Genomic DNA, 19,749 nt, shown 5'->3' with positions numbered 1-19,749 from the left:
GAAATAGGAATTGAAATATGTATGCACGACGGAATCTGTCGGTTCAAATCGGATCGTGAATCACATAAGTTCCACGGATATATGTTCATGTTACATATTTACATACACACACACACACACACACACACACACATATATATATATATGTCCGATGTTCGTGAACCAGATGAAGTTTGACGAAACAAAAGCGAAGAAGAAAAGGAAGGAAGTTACGAAAGCTGCGTAAAACAATATAGATTGGCAGATACGCATATTCACGTAAAATAATATAAAATTCATATTAATTATTTTTAAAAGTTTATCTATTATACCACTAATGAAATTGTTTCTTTTTCTTTTTTTTTTTTGTTTGTTCTTTTTTTTATTTTTTTTAAATCTTATCCTTCTAAAATTAATTCATTTGGAATTAAATTAAATTAAATTAAATATCTTATAATTTCAATTAAATATTTTATATATTTATATAAAATTGAATTAAATATATCGAAATACTAAATGAATAAATAATATATATAAATATATAAATATAAATATATACTTGATCAGTATAGTAGATGATAATGGATATAACGATAATGCGTATTTATTATTTTTCAGATGGTATTATATCGATTGAGATGTTTACGTAGTAAATATTATACCGATTATCAGTTATCTTTATAAATGATTTGCATTGATCGAATGATGCTAGCTTACATTACGTCTATTTAATAAATATGGCGCATCAATCAGTACAAATTAAAGGATATTATTATTTTTTTTCTTCTTTTTTTCTCTTTCTTCTTTTTTTTCCGTGATATACATAATAATTTCATGATCTATGATAAACGATCAACGTTTTTGTCATAAAATTATATACTCTTTCCAAGAGAACACTTTATACGTTATCGATTTCTTGCCATGAATAGGAAGTTTCATCCGTTCTTGTATAATACTCGAATGTTCGATAAGTATATAGTAGAGTACGTTTAGAAACTATGATGTCGTAAAAAAAAAAAAAAAAAAAAAAAAAAAGAAAAAATATAATGAACTTTGGACCCAATAGAGAAATTTTTGAAATAACGTAATTTTTATTATCAATGTAATAGGTAGGCTATATCGAAGTAAATGATTTCTTTATTTAAGAGAATAAATAAATTGATTAGTATGACATACACAAATACATTTATATCATTCATATATTTATACTATGAGAAACGTATGAATAATCGAGGGAAATAATCTTGTTTAAATTAAATAATGCTCGTTCCGACCAAGTTGACGGATATCGTGGATTTTCTTAGAACGTGTAGAACTGAAAAACAATCAAACAATACTTTGATACTTTTGAAACTGAGTTATATTCAATATCAAAATTTACAAGATTTTACGTAAAGTATTATTCCCATTGAATTCTCTTTTTTCTTTCTTTCTTTTTTCTTTTTTTTTTCTTTTTCTTTCTTTCCTTCTTTTTTTTTTTTTCTTTTCTTTATTTATTCCTCGAATCGATCATTCGAAAATTTGACGATTACGACGAGAAAAAAGAAAAAAATAAAGGAATAATTCGAAATATGAAATATTATCAAGATTTTATTGCTATTTTGAGTATAACGACGATGACGATGAATATTAAATTTTTCTTGTGTTTTTTTTTGTTTATTCTTTTTTTCTGTTTTTTTTTTTTTTTTTGTTTCTTGTAACGTCTCGATTGTAAAAGTCATTTACGAAGGCGACGCGTTTGCAAAAATTACGGTGATTAGTGAATAATTAAAAGATCAAGGTCGTAATATCTGAAATGTCATGGCGTGGGTAAGAGCAAAGTATTAGATGACGATCGTTCGTGTAATTTTAATGACCATGGAGTAAAACTGGAAAGAAGATAGATGAGAAAAAGACTATAATATTCTACGATAAAGAACTAGCATCTGATTTTTTCTTCTCTTTCTTTCCGCGTCTATTTTTTTCGCACAGTTCAAATAGTGCCTCGTGTAATCACAAAAATCTATGTAATTTATGATTATTTAAAGATCAATAATCGGTCACGCGATGGTAAATCTTTTTTTTTTTATAGAGAGAGATGTTACCTTACGTATTTGCGTATATATGCGTCAATCATATTTATTTGTTGCTTATGTATATATATATATGATAAATTTAATATTGGATTATGTTTTTCGCATCTCATTATCTCAGTCATTTTTTTCATGTAACTTTGTCTTTTCCAGAAGTGTCATTTTCATTAAATCGTTTGTTATGAGACAAGAAAAAGAGAGAGAAAGAGAGAGAGAGAGAGAGAGAGAGAGAGAGAGAGAGAGAGAGAGAGAGAGAGAGAGAAATAATAGCACGTTTTCATGTGTGATTGACATTTCATGCCAAATTGGGAATCTTTATGAGATATCCAATTATCGCAGTAGACAAAGATAGCATTAAAATTATGCCGATTGTATATTATTGTTATTATATTTTATTATTCTTGATAAATCATAAAAATTTTCTTCGATTGCATATAAATGATATTAACTTTTCATCCTTGCTGTCCCTATCGTTCATTATGGGGGAGAAAAAAAAATCAAAGGAAGAAAAGAATTGATTCAGTATCGAGAAGGAAAAAAGAAAATGGATCGAAGGAGATTTATTTAATTGCGAGAGGAAAAAGGAAAGAAAAAGAAGAAATATTCATTTCTTATTTATTTCTTTTTTGCGATCTCAGTGTCATATGAAAGGTCGATTAATCGATCGTATTACGACATAAGCCACATTTGTATATATATATATATATATGTATATGTATATATATATGTATGTATATAAGCTGATAACTAAACGAAATATTTGACACCGATAATTCATAATTTTGTTTCTCTTTTGATATAACATAACTCGTTCGAATTTTTTTTTTTTTTTTTTTTTTATTTCTTAACAGTCGACACCAAAATTTCTGTCGAATGAGAATGATTAAAGAAAAATATGACGATTAAGGAAACGATAAATGTTATTATATATATACATCCTTGATAAATATAATGATTTCTTTCGATGAACATCCAAAAGTGCTGTATACTCTGAACGATCTCATATCCGATAAAATCGCAAAACTATATATATATATATATATATGTATATTTTATATGAGATAATGAATCATTCATTTGTCAAATCAATTGACATAAAATTATATAAAGTTACATTATTTCTATATCGTACATTATTCTTCATTTAATAAACGATCGTTCAAAATTTGTTTCGTTCATTCGACGACGTTCATAATTTCAATTATTGAATAAAATTTATATCTAACATAATACAATTTAACATTGACGTTTGGTATGGAGATTAGAAAAATGAAACAAAGAAAAGAAAATTAATCGTTCGGCACGTGAACGATTTGTACAATGTAAACAGGATAAAATCAGTAACACATATTATTTTTAAGTCGAAAGAAAAAGGTAAAAAAAAAAAAAAAGAAACAAACAAGAAAAAACAAGGCGTTATTATAGAATGAAGAAAAATATTTTGTCAGGGACGGACGGATGTATTAAAGGAAAAGAGAGAGAGAGAGAGAGAGAGAGAGAGAGAGAAAAGAAAAATAGAAAAATAGGAAAAGAACTTGAAAATCCAGGTAGCAGGGTACATTGACAAAATAAGAAGAAAAAGAAGAAGAAGAAGAAGAAGAAGAAGAAGAAATTTTCCATACATGTGGAGTAATAAAAAGTTTCTTTAGAGAGAAAGATATATATATATATGTATAGTGGGGATAAAAGAGTTGGAGTGTCGGGATGGTAAGGTGGGAGTAATAATAAATCGTTCACCTGAGCCTACTCTGGGGCCCTGGGGAGTATGATCGTGAGCAACCAGCAGCAACAGCAGCAGCAGCGACGACGACGACGGCAAGAATAAAACCAGCCACAGTCAGTCAACACAGGCAGTGTAATGTCGCACAGTACGGGCATTTAGTGTTACGTTTGACTCGTTACCAAACGAAACTATATCATCGATTCTCTTTTCCATTTTGATCCTTTAGTTTCTTTTTCATTATCTATTTCTTTTTTTTTTTTTTTTTTTTTTTATTATTATTATTATTATATTTTACTCTTCCACCTCATCCCTCCCCACTTTATTTTCATCCTTCTCTTTTCCCTCTCCCTTCCTTTCTCCCACTTTACTATAGCACCATATCTATTCCTTTCCCATACGTTCTTTCCCTCTCCGTGGTTCGTGACTTCTTCTTCTTCTTCTTCTTCTTTCTTTTCTACTTCTACTTCTTCTACTTCTTCTTCTTCTTCTTCTTCTTCTTCTCCTCCTGCTTTTGCTTCCTCCTCTTCATTCCACCTCCACCTGTTTCTTTGATCGAGTAAAACACTTTACAAGTACGATCGAATACGTTTGTTCGCGACGATCGTTCGCGTCGATAAGGTACGCGCGTGCGTTGTGACCAGTCGAGCGAGATCAAGAAAGAAAAGAGAAACTCGTCGTCCTTTTCTTACGCATTCTCTCTATCTCTCTTTATAACTGTATACATACACGTACTCATACACACATACGTACACGCGCAGACACGCATATATATATATATATATTTTTTTTTTCTATTTATTTCTATCTCAGTCCGTTTCCTTACCTTTCTTTTCGATTAACGTCGAAAGTTATAATTATTGATCGTAAATTTTGGAGAAATCTGAATCCGCAAGTTATATGAGAGAACAAATATTTTAAAGTCGAAGAATATTTAACGGGATTTCGAGAACGACAGGTTATTGCTATTGATAGTAGTAGTAGTAGTAGTAGTAGTAGTAGTAGTGGTGTTATTGGTGGTAGTCGTGGTGGTGGTGTTGCTGCTGCTGCTGCTGCTGCTGCTGTTGCTGCTGTTGCTGTGTTATATTCAGGCAAAAGGGAATTGAACTTTCTCCTTCTATCTTTGTTGCGGTGAACGCAACGAGTCACCACGACGACGACGACTACGACGACGACAACGACGACGAGGACGACGACGACGACAGTGGAAAAAAAAAAAAAAAGAAATAGGAGGAAAACTACAAATTGAGGAGAAAGGGAAGAGAAAAGTATTAGACGAGATCGAGAATATATTTTTATGTTCGATACATGGTAATTAATTATCGAAGATATTTGTTCTTATTTGAAAAGCTAAAGAAAAAAAGAAAAAGAGAAGAGAAGAACAACGAAGAAAAAAAAGTAAGGACAAATTTTCGTCTCGTTATTTCTCATCAATCTACGATAATGATGATGATGATGATGATGACGATGATAACGACGACGATGATGATGATGATGATGCGATAATAAAAGTATACGCGTTATATAGTTTTCTTCTTCCTTTTTTTTACATACTTCTTTTTCTTATTTTTCTTCTATTTTTCTTCCTCTTCTTCTTCTTCTTCTTCTTCTTCTTCTTCCTCTACTTATTCTTTTTCGTGAGGGAAGTGCGACGACCGTGTGGTGATTTTATTAAGTGCACGTGACATAAGAAGAAATCGATAGAAGAGAGATCATGAGAGTAAATCGTGGAATTTGCGCTAAGCTGCAGGGAGGATTCCTCAGACGATGGTGTACGTATATATTTTTTTAATTATCATTGTCATTGATTTAATCGTGATTTAATTATTATTATTCGATTAAAATTACGAACATACCTTTTTTTTCTTTCATTTTTCCCTGTTTCCTGTTTTTTTTTTGCTTTTCTTTTCTCGTTATTAAATTCCTTTAAGACGATTATTTGTATCAAAGTGGCACGAATATTTAACGATTAATTCTATACATGATATATGTTTTTTAAAGAATTTTGTATTCGACTTTAGTTGGAAGACAAATAATTCACGTCCACCATTCACGCGAGCCATTCGATCCTTTTTTTTTTTCTTATTTTTTTTTTTTTTTTTTTTTTTTTTTTTTTTTTTTAATTAGATACGTTGAAATACCGGTGCAACAGGTGAACCTTACCGACGATGGGGAAAAAGCAAGTTCGTGTTCACTTGAATCCTTTTCTCGATAGATCGGAGACGAGTCGTAACTCTCTTTCTTTCTTTCTTTCTTTCTTTTGAGGAGCAACGGTCGTCGCTCTCGAAACGAATAAAGCCGTCGAAAAGCAACGTAGCCATCGTTATAAGGTCAATTCGATTCAATGGACGTGTCATGCTCCGAGTAATCGTGCATTCTGAATCATCGTCGTTACGTTTTGTAAGAGTCCTTTATATATATATATATATATATATACACACCTTTACGCGCATAGAATATAAACGAGGAAAGAGATATATATCGATAATATATTTAATTTTTTGTTCGTTTGAAATCTTCTTTTTTTAAAGAAACGAAATGAATTTTCTTTTTCCACATTGATTTGATGAACATTGATTAATTAATTATTTAGATTTTAAATATCCATGTATTTTTATTGTCGAATGAATAACTTAGCTCGGGTACGCAAGTTTCAACGGAATATTTTTAAATTCAAGAAACGTGATCGACGCCTTTCGCCATTGTTTCGCGGCATCGCATTCCTTCTCGCAAAGTTAAAAGAGCACGTGGTTTGCCACGAGAGAGCTCCGTCGAATCTAAACACTTTTAATGTTTCGAGTTTCTTATTTCTCGCGGGAAAGCGTTTTAACAGCTAACTCCATAAGTTTGTTCGCTGTACGAGAGAGAGACGATATGTATGTGTACGTGTATACATATGTATGTGTGTGTGTGTGTGTGTGTATGTGTGTAGTCTCTAACTGTAAAGTGTAGGTCGTCGAACGACTTCAAGTATACCTAGTAAGGATTTACAAATCCCTCGATTAATTTCCTGATAATTCTTTCTTTCTTTATTCTATGTCTTTCATTAACGTACAAATATAAATTCAAATTTTTTCCCCATTTCATTCGAACGTTTTCGTTTATACTTTAAAATATTTTTTATCAATTAAAATTTGATCCTTCTAATGAATCTTATTAAAAATCATTAGAAACAATGATAATCATTTTATCGATTTTAATTAATAAAATAATAATAATAATAATAATAATAATAATAATAATAATAATAATAATAATAATAATGATAATGATAGAAACGAGCGATAAGCTTTATTTCATTTTGAAATGATTAATTAATTATTTTAAGATAAATAAACTTAATCCAATAAAAATTGATATAACTTTCTTACGTCAGATTTCACATATTGAATATTCGAAGGGGAGAGACTTTTAAAAGGCATCCCAACATAGACTAGAACGAGTAGTACCAAGAGCAGGAAGTACACTTACATAATAACAAGTAATTATCGTAAGTTGTAAATGGTTAGCCGAATGGTGACTGCTTTTAATCGTTAAAACAAAAATTCGATACGAACTTTTCGTTGTTTATTCCTTCTTCGGCGAATAAAAAAATGTAAAAAAAAAAAAAAAGAAAAGAAAAAAAAAATAAAGAAAAAAAAGAGATAATAAAAAAAAAAAAAAACTGATAAAAAGATAAAAGACAGGAGAAAAAGAGAAAAAGGAAAAACAATGAAAAAGGAAAACAAAAAGGAGGATGTTACGTGACAATCAACGATATATATATATATATATATATATCTTATTTTTTTTATTTTATTTTTTTCTCATGCACATTCACATATCGTATATATTTGATATTTTTTATAAAATTTATGAATAATATGAAACATTATTAACACTCGAATATAGAACAATTTGCGTTTATTTTCACGTTTATAGAAATGATTTTTCTTCCGTAACGCGAAAGATAATTCGAGGTCGATGTAAATTTTAAAATTGCATCGGAGTTAATTGTGGCTAATCGACTTGGCCAGGTTTCCATGAAATGAACTTAACTGATACTGTAGTATATGTACCGTAGTTCTCTCTCTCTCTCTCTCTTTCTATATATACCAACATATACCTCTACTCGTAGAATATTGCGTATCGTACGTAAAGAACGGAGTTCACCGTTCACCAGCCCACGTTCTTGAGGGAATGCTGGTTCTCGAAGTTTACGAGAAACATTTACTGGTAATAAGGAAAGCGCTTAGGGATATATATATATATATATATATGCATTTGATTGTGGTTTGTTTATTCTTTCTTTTCCATATTTTTTTTATTATTCCAATAGCAGCGAACGACCGACGAAACCGCTTAAAGATGATCATAAACCATAGAAAATCCAAATTTCTTTCCGCCTATTCCTTTTTTCTATTCTTTTTTATCTTTTTTTTCTTTTCTTTATCTTTTTTTCCTTTTTTGTTTTTCTTTTCTGTTAAATCTTTTCACGCGATCGTAACGATCTCGGAAGAGAACAATTTTATCGATCGAATAGGAGAAAATCGAACAACTTCGAATGCGAATCGATAAAAATACATGACGAAAGAAACGATAGGATTTCTCTCAAATTTTATCGTTCCTTTTTATACCATCTTATTTATTAATTTTTAGATATGCATTAGAGATTAGAATACAGTATATAGGGATTTCTTTTTTTAAATCGTTCAATTGGATTCTATGCAATTAAATTAATTCATATTAATTAAATTGATTTATTTTTTCTTTTTTTTTTTTTTTTTTCCTTTCATTATTTCTATCCTTTCTATCGTTTATTAAAAGTACGAAAGGATCGAATTGAAATTTTATATATAATATATATATATATATATATATATATATTATTTTATATGTAATATTATATTTATTTTATTTATATATGTATATAAAAATTGAAATTATAAATTTACGATAGATTCACGAGTGTATATCGAATAGATTTGAAACAAAGAGATGTTATGAAAGGGAGAAGAAAAGGCAAAAAAAAAAAAAAAGAAAGAAATAGAAAAAAAAAGGAAAATAAAAAAAGATTAAATATACGCAATGGAATTAAATGAGAATAAATAAAATTTTTATTAATGTTATTACATAGATTATATAGAATGGCATTTGGTCATTAACGTTAAATAATCTCGTTCATCGTGTCTGTTCTTACGTTTGATATAGAAAATACTGGTTATTTATCTATTTGCTTTTAATTCACGTTTCAGATTGAAAGAGCAAATGCTTGTACGTCGTACGCGTTCCTTTCGAATCATAATATTATACATACGTATATGTATATATATATATATATGTGTGTGTGTGTATGTGTAGGCTTATAGGATAATAATAAGATTTTCCATTCGTCCTCGTTGCTTTTATCAATACGTACGATCGCTTTGTTTACTATGTTTGATTGTTCTCCTTTTCTCACCTTCTTCTTCTTCTTCCTCTTTTCTTCCCCCACTCTTCCCTTTTATTTGTTAACACGTGATATACGTCGGGATTAAAGGAAAGAGAGCCTAATGTAAATAAATATAACCTATGAAAATAAATAGTTATCGATCCTGTTCGTGTTCTCTTCTCTTCTAATCGGTCATTAACGATAAGGATACTCAAGTGAAAACATCATAGGAGAGAAGTGTTTGAATCTCATTTATACATTTTGTACGTAATATTAGAGTGCATTAGAAATGTCTAGAATTGAATTGTGGATGTTAGAAAAGTGATTTGTGCCGTTCAAAGGAAAATATATATATATATAAAGAAAATATATATATATATATATATATATATATATATATATATATATATATATAAAGAAAGATACGTCGTTAACCAATCGATAACATCGAATTTACTGAATGAAAGAGAGTATAATATAATGTAAGTAGTATTTTTATTGAAGGTAAGGTAAAATCATTTATGTTATATTAACTTTCACTTCTTCGTGAGTTTTCGTTTGATCTGATTTTTCTTCTTTCTTTCTTTCTTTCTTTTTTTTTTTTTTTCTTTTTCTTTTTTGATTTCTTTTCCAATACGAGAACGAAATCAGAAGGACTACGGTACTTAACGTGTTCGATAGAATTTTATGGAATTTTATAATTAGAGAAATGAAAGGAAAAAAGAAAAAAAAAAAGAAAAAACAAATAGGCTCGATCAACATTGGATAAACTTTTCATTTTAACGTTTTCGTATAGAATAAGATTTCGACTCGTAGATGAGATTTTGTTCGTCACGTATACGAGAAAACAGTTCTGATGAGAGGCCATGTACATTTTTAAACGACGATCGTTACTCGTCTTCTGACGAGTTTAAAGGAGAACGTAATTTCCGGTTTTGATCTTAACTAACAAGAAATTGGATTCGATGGAAATGGGTTCGTTGCTTTCGATAGTTATTTAATGTAGTTAAATGTGAAACGTCGTTGTTTTTCTTTTTTCTTTTTATTTTTTTGTTTTTTTTCTTTTCTTTTTTTTTTTTTTTTCTTTTTGCTTTTTCTTTTTATCCGTGAGAATGTCATCTTGCCGTTGATCGAGGTATAAAAAAAAAACGATCATTATCAACGCGCATTAGTTAGATTAATCTACGTTGGTTATAAATTGGTTAATAAAATATTAATTAATAATACGTTTTTATCACGTTTCTATATCGTTCAATTAAATTTATCGTTTATTATATTAGAATTTTATCGTATCGTTTTAATAAATCGTATAATTTCTTTACAAATTCTTCGTTGTTATTTAAAACGTAACGAAAAGCTTTTACAAATTAATTGATTAGAGTTCCATTTAAATATTTCACATGATCGTGATAAAATCGATTTATAAAGAATTATATGATTCGTTTTGATGAAATAAAATTAACAATAAAATAGACAATACAATCTATTGTAGTATAGTATGTTTCGTCGATTTCTTAAATCTAATATTTATTTGTCTTTCGAGGATTTTTTCTTTTTTTTTCTTTTTTTTAATTCATTTTTATATAAATCGATATCTATGCATTATTTATTTATATATTTATTTATTTTTTTTGTTTTTCTTTTCAAACGAATATTTTAAATTATCAATTATATTTTTCTTTACGACGATCATGTGTTTTACGCGACTAAAATGTAAAAGTTAAGGGACTACATATATATATATATGTATATATATCTCGTAACAATGATGAATATTCTCGTAGTAATTAAAATTAGACACACACACACACATGCACATATATATATATATATATATATATATATATATATATATAAAAGTTATTTATGTCGTAATATTTTTCAAAAAAAGAAAAGATTACAAAAGTTTAGACAGTTCGTGTAAAGTGACATGTCGTAAGAACTAATTTTATATACCCCTCATTTAATGTTGCAATGTTAGAACGTAATAGAGCAAAAGGAGAACTTCACTGACAATGAAAAAGATGCAACGAGACTTTTTATATCGATTTGCGATATTAAGTCAATCGTGTCAAGGGAAACGATTGTTACATTAGGTTACTTCTTCTATTATCGTTTTACATTAAGCATACATATACGTACTTACATACATATATATATATATATATATATATATATATATATATATATAAATTTTATAATCGATTAATCGATTGAGGAACAACATCGGAATTTTAATTGGAGTCTGAATTAAGAAACATCTTAAATGATATCAAATCAATAAGTCTTTCTCGAAATTTTATAAACTTATTCTTTTCCTTTTGTCTCTCTTTTCACCTTTTCATTTTTTTTTTTTTTTTATTTCTCCTGAAATTGTAAGAAAATTTCCTACAAATTGGTAGTAATTTTTTTTTACGTTCTACAAAAGAGAGAGAGAGAGAGAGAAAAGAAAAGAAATTGGCTTGAAAGGTATCGAAAGAAAAGTCAATCTTGTACGTAAAAAAGGAAAAAAAAAAAAAAGAAAAAAAAGAGTCCATTGAAAATTTTTGATCCATCCGGTATTAAAAATTCCAACGTTGCTTATTGGCCAAGTCAATAAATACATAAATGCATACGCGTCTGCATAAATAAATATATGTATAAATAAATATATGCATAAATAAATATATGCATAGATGAATATATAAATGTCTAAATGCGCATATACAGAATGTTTCAGAAATAATCTGAAACATTTCGCGTGTGTTGTATATATATATATATATATATATATATATACACATATATAAATACGTATATATAAATACGTATATAAATATGTATATAAATATGTATATATGTATAACAGAAATTTTCTCGATTTCTCTAATTACACATTTCAACTTAATTATCTTCGCAAACTAGTTATGGTAAGAATCAGAACGTTTTAAAAACATCACCATGAAAACATAAAAATCCTACCTATAAGTCTCATCGTTATTTTATATACTTTCTCCAACTATATAGTTCCTTGATCTTTTCTTGAATAAATAAGTAAATATGTTAATAAATAAAATTTACACTAGATCGTTATCAGTATCCTTTATACTAAAAGGTACGTTTAAAAAGATTATCCATAACGATCGTGCATTCTCTTTCAATTATGAAAGCATATATATATATAGAAACGAAAAGAATACGAGTGAAAAGAAACTAGTGACGCGATCTACAGAGGTTGCGCATATTAATTGTTTCTTTTAAAGAATTTGCCGACATTAAATGGAAATATTTAGGTATGAACGCTATGGGAATATTTTTAATCCTTAACTGAGAATGCAATCTATTATCAATTTAAACATAACATTTCATTAAACGTATAAATTCTTGATTATCTTTAATCAATAGTTCGATTAAATCTGTTTATTATTTTCAATGTATATTATAATCAATTTTTGTTAAAGTATTAATTGTATTATTATAAGTTATAGTATAAAAATTTCACATTTGTATTATTATTATTATTATTATTATTATTATTATTATTATTATTATTATTATTATTATATGAAAAAAACAAAATTAATAAGTTATCTTAAAGAAAAAAAGAAAAGATCGAGAATTAGATCGTTGAAAAAAGGGAAGGGGAATTCGATCGAAATAAAAAATGGTTCTTCTTTGTTTTTTCTTTTTTTTTTCTTTTTTAACTTTTTAGAAAGTTAAAGTGTCTTTCAAAAGAACATTTCTATGGTTCTATGGAGAATAGAAAAGACGTTGGTCCCACGGGAGAGATTTTTTCGCATAGTCAAAATGCAACGATAATATCGTAGACGCGTGAGAACGGATTACCTGGGTTCTGGGAATGGGAACACCGAAAGTACCTGACATTTTTATGGAAGAGAGAAAAAAATAAGTCGAACTAATCCTCGTTATGTGTATATTTATCTATGCAATTATTTATGGATGAACGTATGTGCGAATTAAACGCAGCAATACTGCGTTCGTTTATTTCTTGATTGAAGAAGTGATTTTTGAAAAAGAAAAAAAAAAAAAAGAAAAGAAAAAAAAAACAAAAAAAAAGAAAGATAGTGAAAGGAACAAAAATTGACGAAAATTAATGCCTAGATTACGAAATACTGGATGTATCATAAATAAAAATTTATTTCAAGTAAACTATATGGTATATTGGATGAATGGAATTTGTAAACAACTTCGTCAGGTTTTAACGAATGTTTTGCAATATATCTTGTGAAAAATATTTTAGATTATTACTTCTTTTTCTTCTTCTTTTTTTTTTTTTCAATGACGTTATAATTTTTTTTTTCAATGACGTTATAATTTTTTTTTTTTTTTTTTTTTTTTTTTTTTTTTTTTTTTTTTTTAGAATAATCCTCTAAATCGTATTCGCATACTCGAGATCTCATATCGTAAACTTCTTTAAAGGTATCGCGAATAAATTTGCGAATTGAAATAATAAGAAGTAAGATTAAAGAAAAAAAAAAAAAAAAAAAAAAAAGATTCTCGATTGAATTAAATAACGATAATATATTTTCTAAGGAAATAACAACAACAAATAAAAAAAGTAAAAAATATTTAACACTTATGCCGATACATTAATATTAATTAAATAGATCGCATAATTGGAAGATTAATAAAGTTTACATATCAAACATAACATTTAATTACGTATGAATAATTTAATTCGATATATTTTAATTTCAATATAATAATGTATAAACAAATAAAATAATTTATATGAATTTACATATTCATATGTAATCGAGAAATATTTTCATATATCATTTTTCTATGCAACATTTTATACGATATTCGATAATTTGTTTCCTTTAGTCGTCGTCTTCGTCGTCGTATTTGCGTGGTTCTTTTTTTTTTTTCCTTTTTTCTTTTGTTTTCTATTTTTAAAATCAAAAATACAATTTCGAAGATAACGAGGATAACGTGGAAAAATTTTCGCGTGATCGTTGAAGAAATTTTGTTGTTTCTTCATTAGAATGATTGCGATATCTATTACTTCAAAGTGCTTTTGTCTCATTGTGATTGCTGTTGCAATAACGACGACGAAGAAGAAGAAGAAGGAGAAGAAGAAGAAGAAGAAGAAGAAGTGGATGAGAAGGACGAGGAGGAGAAGAAGGAAAAGGAAAAGGTGGAGGAGGAGGAGGAGGAGGAGGAGGATGATGAGGCAATGACAAAATCGTTTGGAGATTTCGTTCTCTTCGAACTCACGATCGAATAATATTATGTAAGATCCGAGTTTAACTTGTGCATTTTAAGCGAGATGAATTGGGTAGACATTTAGATGTATTGGCATTAGAAATATACGATCCAGATGTTGTCGTACATGCGAGAAGAACGATTCTTTTAACCTCGATGTGGTCATGAGTTTAGTTCATAGGTATACGAACAAGTTAAACAAGAGTGACGTGGTTATATTACAAAAACGTTAGTTGGATCCAATTTTCTAGATTTCTGTTTCTTTACCGTTAAACATGACACGTGTTGTGCGGTTAGTCGTAAGATTATCGATAGTCATATCCAATAGATATAAATTTCAAATTGGCGTGAGAATTTTTTTCTTTTTTATCAATTTTTATTTATTTATTTATTTATTTATTTATTTATTTTTTTTTTACTCCCGAACAAAATGAAAAAGATTCTATGAGAATTTGTTGGGACAGCTGTTTAACGATGAACATTATTTTGATATAATCGAGAATGAAAAAAAGAAAAGTTTTACTAACGAATAATATTAATGGCAATTATATTATTATTTCGTCGAATTATTGATCGATATATTAGTTCTGTTTAAGGCCATGCTTAGATATCATTATTAACGAATTAAATATTCATTAATTAAATGTCATTGTTTATTTTCCTTTTCTTAGTTTTTTTTTTCTTTTTTTTCTTTTCTTTTTTTCTTTTTTTTTTTTTTTTTGCAACCCACAACTTCCACATTTATATTTTACAAGTCAGTTTAAATCACAGTTATCATCATCGGGAATATTATATCATGGATGATACGAGAACAATAATTTTTCTTTTTTTTTTTATCTTTTTTAATTAATTTATTCTCCTTTGATCTTACAACTCACAATGATATATGCTCAAGAGTATCATAGAACGTAACGCCAATGAATTGACGATCGATTTCATTTTACTTGAATCTTTTATATAATAATTTTATATCATTATATCTTGGAATAATGTTTATACGATGAATTGATTTTTATCTTACAATTTATATTATCAATTTCGTGATTATGTAATTCATAAGACAAAACCGCGAATTGTATCTCCCTTTGGTTAATGTAAGATTAGAAATAAAGATATATACACTTCTAGCTTCGAGTTAGATATATATTTATATATATATACATATATATAATATACAAATAGGATTTAAGATTTGCATTAGATTTAAGCGAATATTGATTCTCTTTTACGTACGTATATACGTCGAAACGAGATTAAGAAATAATTTTATTCTGTGAGGGAATGAGAGAGAGAGAGAGAGAGAGAGAGAGAGAGAGAAAGAGGAAAGGTATTAGAAGAAGGGGAAAGAAATAATCTAACATTCTAATGCATGCATACGAAGAGATATCTTAAAGAAACTCAAAGACATTTTTTTATTTCTAATGTAAAACATAGAACGTAAGAACGAGAATGTAAATCTCTTTGGTATCGTTCGTAAGTAATTAGTAGATTGTGATTTAAGATGAAGGAGAAAAAGGAAAAAAAAAAAAGGAGAAAAAAAAGAAGGACGATAAGGAAATGAGAATAAACTGTAAGAGAGTTTTTTATTTTTTTCCACGATAATGATGATAATAATAATAATAAGATAATATTAGTTTTGACCTTAACAAGTTGGAATAATTTTCAATGGTGGATCTAATTATTGAGGGTTAACGTTAATGGTAAATACGAGGCGTTAAAGCGAGATATAATGTTAAACGATGTGTATATGTATATGTATATATATATATATATATGTATTACATGGTATTATATGGTGAAATCCGAACGACAATGAGTCAAAGGACGTAGATCGACCTCGCCTTATTTGTCATACATTTTTATCGCTTTTAGTTGACAATAAAATAATACCGTATATGGTATTATTCTTGTAGTATTATTATCGAAAAAATTTATCGATTAGTATGAATCTACTATTTGTCTATATACGACGAATAAAAGTTAGATATGAAATAACCGTTGTATCGTTTGTTCCATTAACACGTTACTAGAGAGAGAGAAAGAGAGAGAAAATAATAGAATATAAGCGTGTAGAAAACGGATGTATGCAATTTTCTCGCCTACACGATGAAACGTTCGTATAACTATAATGGTGACATTGCACGTTAGAACTTCGTTAGAAACGTTTGCATATTTGACATATTTAACTATCTAACTAAGTAACTACCTACATATCTACCTACTTATCTATATCTATCTATCAATATAAAACCATTTCAAAGATTTGAAATGGTAGATATATATATATATATATATTATTATAAAAAATATATATATATATATTTTTTTTTGTCTGTACGATATTTATTAGTTCATTCGAATATATGTAAATAAATATATACGTATATATTGGATACATTGAAATTTCACATCTAAGCGAAAATTAATGGAAGACATATTTGTCGTTTTTATTTAACTCAAATGACCTTCATTCGCAAATTGAATATCATTCAAATTGCTTTCGCAATTTCTTTTTTTTTGCCAACACGTGACCAAGATTCAACGTCCATGCTATTATTTTCTTTCTTTCTTTCTTTTCTTTTTTTTTCTTCTTTTTCTTCTTCTTCTTCCTCTACTTCTTCTTTTGGATATCCTTTACATCGACGTTCTACTTATTCTCTCGAATTAATATTTTTGAATTTTTTCATTTCCGTTTTTTTTTTCTTTTTTTTTTTGTTTTTTCTTTCTTTTTCTCTTTCTTTTACTTTTCTTTCTCATAATTACTTTGAACGATATATTGGTATTTGTAATGATATATAAATTGCGTTGGTATTAATTAATCAAAAATATTTCTTAATAATAATAATAATAATAATAATAATAATAATAATAATAATAATAATAATAATAATAATAATAATAATAATAATAATAATTTCTATAAGTATTCGATCTAATGGACGATGGAGTATTTATAATAAAATTCTAATGGAAATTTTGACATTTTAAATTATACAATTATAACGATAGCTTATATCGCGTAATTATATTTTATTAGAAAAATATAAGAAGATAATATATTATGTATTATGAAATAATTTAGTATTAATTAAAATAAATTAACGAATGAATGAAAACGTTGTTTCCTTTTTCTTTTTTCTCTCTTTTTCTTTTTTTTTTTTGCCAGTTGTACATATTTTCCTTCGTTTTTTTTTTCCCTTTCGATAGAAAAAGATAGAAAGAGAGAGAGAGAGAGAGAGGGAGAGAGAGAGAAAGGGAAAAAGAAGAAGACAAAATTATTCTCTGTCATGCATTTTTATATATTTTTATTGATCGTCGCGATAATTTCCACGGATGCAACTACGTATATTCATTTAACGATCGCCGTTGATTCCGTGTCCTCGTCTGACGCATCGATTTCTTTTTGCTCCGTATTATTCGCAACGACGATTACTTGTTTTTCAGATCAACCATGAATGTTTTTGTTTATTTATTTTAATGAAGCATTCTATAGCAATGAGTAAGATGGGTTATGTGACAATTGTTATCGATAAATCTCAAATTACACACACAACACAGACATGTATATATATATATATATTTTTTTTTTTTCGTTTTTCAGCTCAATCATGAATATTTTTATTTATTTATTTTAATGAAACATTTCATACCAATGAATAAGATGAGTTATATGACAATCGTTATCAACAAATCTCAAATCACACACACATGTATATATATATATATATATATATATATATATATATATATATATTTATTTTTTTTTCTTTCTATTACGTATGTCGAATGATAAGAACATAAAAAATACGCTGTATTTTTATTTTGTAACAAAAAATATTACAATTTAATGTTATTATATACAAATATATATTTTATTAATAGAAATAAACTAAAAAATAAATTATATATATATATAAAATATTTTAAATAGATTATTTATTTATATTAAAAATACAATTAACCTAATTAATCTAATTAACCAATATTATAATATATAAAATAAATATTTTATGATAAAAATATTATAATTAAATTTTATTATATATAAATATATTAAATTAATTATCTGAAAAGAGTCAACGTTCAAAGTCACATTCTTCTTCCTCGTTCGTTATTATTATTTATCGGTCATCATTATCATACAGGTATTTTTTTTTTTATTTCTATTTTTTATTTTTAATCTTTTTTATTTCTTTTTTCATTTCGACGTATGAATCACGAATTATTCGCACGTAAAGTATTTATGAATGATTGGAACGAACGAAACGAACGGACGTCACGTAACACGTAAGTCGACCCAAGTCAAAAAAGGCATTCTATTTCGATTAATTATTTCGAGACGTTTAGAAAATGTTATCTATTTAAGGACGATTTTATAGTAGTCGTTAATTATTAAACACACACCTCTCGAAGTCTCGTAGATGATGACTTCTTCGTCCTTCGAAATTTGCGCTCGCGTTTTGAGGTCGTACAATTTAACATAAGCGTTTCGATAGAATTTATTAAGAAATTTCGTATATATTGTTTCTTAGCCGATCAACGTCTTCGCCATAATCGATTCATTCTTTCGTCACAATATATATATATATATAAATTTTAACATTGCTGTCATATCGGAAGATTTTTATTTTTATTTTTTTTTCGTCGAAGGAATACATCGACACATTCCTTCGGTCTTTTATTTATTCTTTTCTTTCTTTCTTTTTTTCTCTTCAAGATAAAGATAATTAGAGAGAGAAAGAGAGAATCGTGCAAATTCTTACGAATTCTTAATTTTATTAATACTTACACGTTGTGTAATATCTTTTATTTCATCTTCTTTGAATTTAATTTAACTTTATTATTTCTTTCTTCTTTTTCTTTTTCTTTTTTTGTCCTTTTTATCGTTTTATCACGACATATATACATAAAGTCTTCAAGGATGTATAGTTTATGTTTTCTGTTCTTTTCTTTGCTTTTTTCTTTTTCTTTTTCTTTTTTTTTTTATCTTCTGTTGACAACGACGAAAGGCAATTAAGGAAATTGTTAAATTACAAAAAAAAAAAAAAAGAAAAGGAAAAAGAAGAAGAAAAAAGTAGGAAGAAAAAATTAGTTTCCCTCTTCTCTCTCTCTCTCTCTCTCTCTGTCTGTCTCTATCATCTCTTTCTTTTTTGTTGGATTATTCACATGTTCTTCTGAATTATTTACTTTTTTTATTTATTTATTTATTTTTTTTTTTTCATTCGTAAAGAAACAAAGAAAGAAAAAAACAAAGCATCATTTCTAAAGTGTGTCTAATATTAATAAATCGAATGCCATAGAAGCTAATTAAAAATATATGAAATGCATTTCTCGGAGATCTTATTGACGCGTAATCCGGT

At 27.3% G+C, this 19,749-nt stretch overlaps 1 protein-coding gene across 1 annotated transcript in view; it reads left to right on the top strand.

The window, feature by feature from the left end:
- The first annotated feature begins 3,626 nt into the window (after positions 1-3,626).
- Positions 3,627-19,749, top strand: part of LOC124432289 (scavenger receptor class B member 1) — a 37,960-nt gene continuing 21,837 nt past the window's right edge. The window contains exons 1-3 of the mRNA XM_046981091.1: positions 3,627-3,919; positions 4,795-5,082; positions 5,419-5,543. Coding sequence (XP_046837047.1) covers positions 5,486-5,543 — 58 coding nt within the window. The 5' untranslated portion in view covers positions 3,627-3,919; positions 4,795-5,082; positions 5,419-5,485. The remainder of the gene's footprint in view (positions 3,920-4,794; positions 5,083-5,418; positions 5,544-19,749) is intronic.

The sequence above is a fragment of the Vespa crabro genome, chromosome 24 (genome assembly GCF_910589235.1).
Source record: "Vespa crabro chromosome 24, iyVesCrab1.2, whole genome shotgun sequence".
Lineage (NCBI taxonomy): Eukaryota > Metazoa > Arthropoda > Insecta > Hymenoptera > Vespidae > Vespa > Vespa crabro.
The sequence above is the reverse complement of the archived record's forward strand: the minus strand, read 5'-3'. Positions and strand labels throughout refer to the sequence as shown.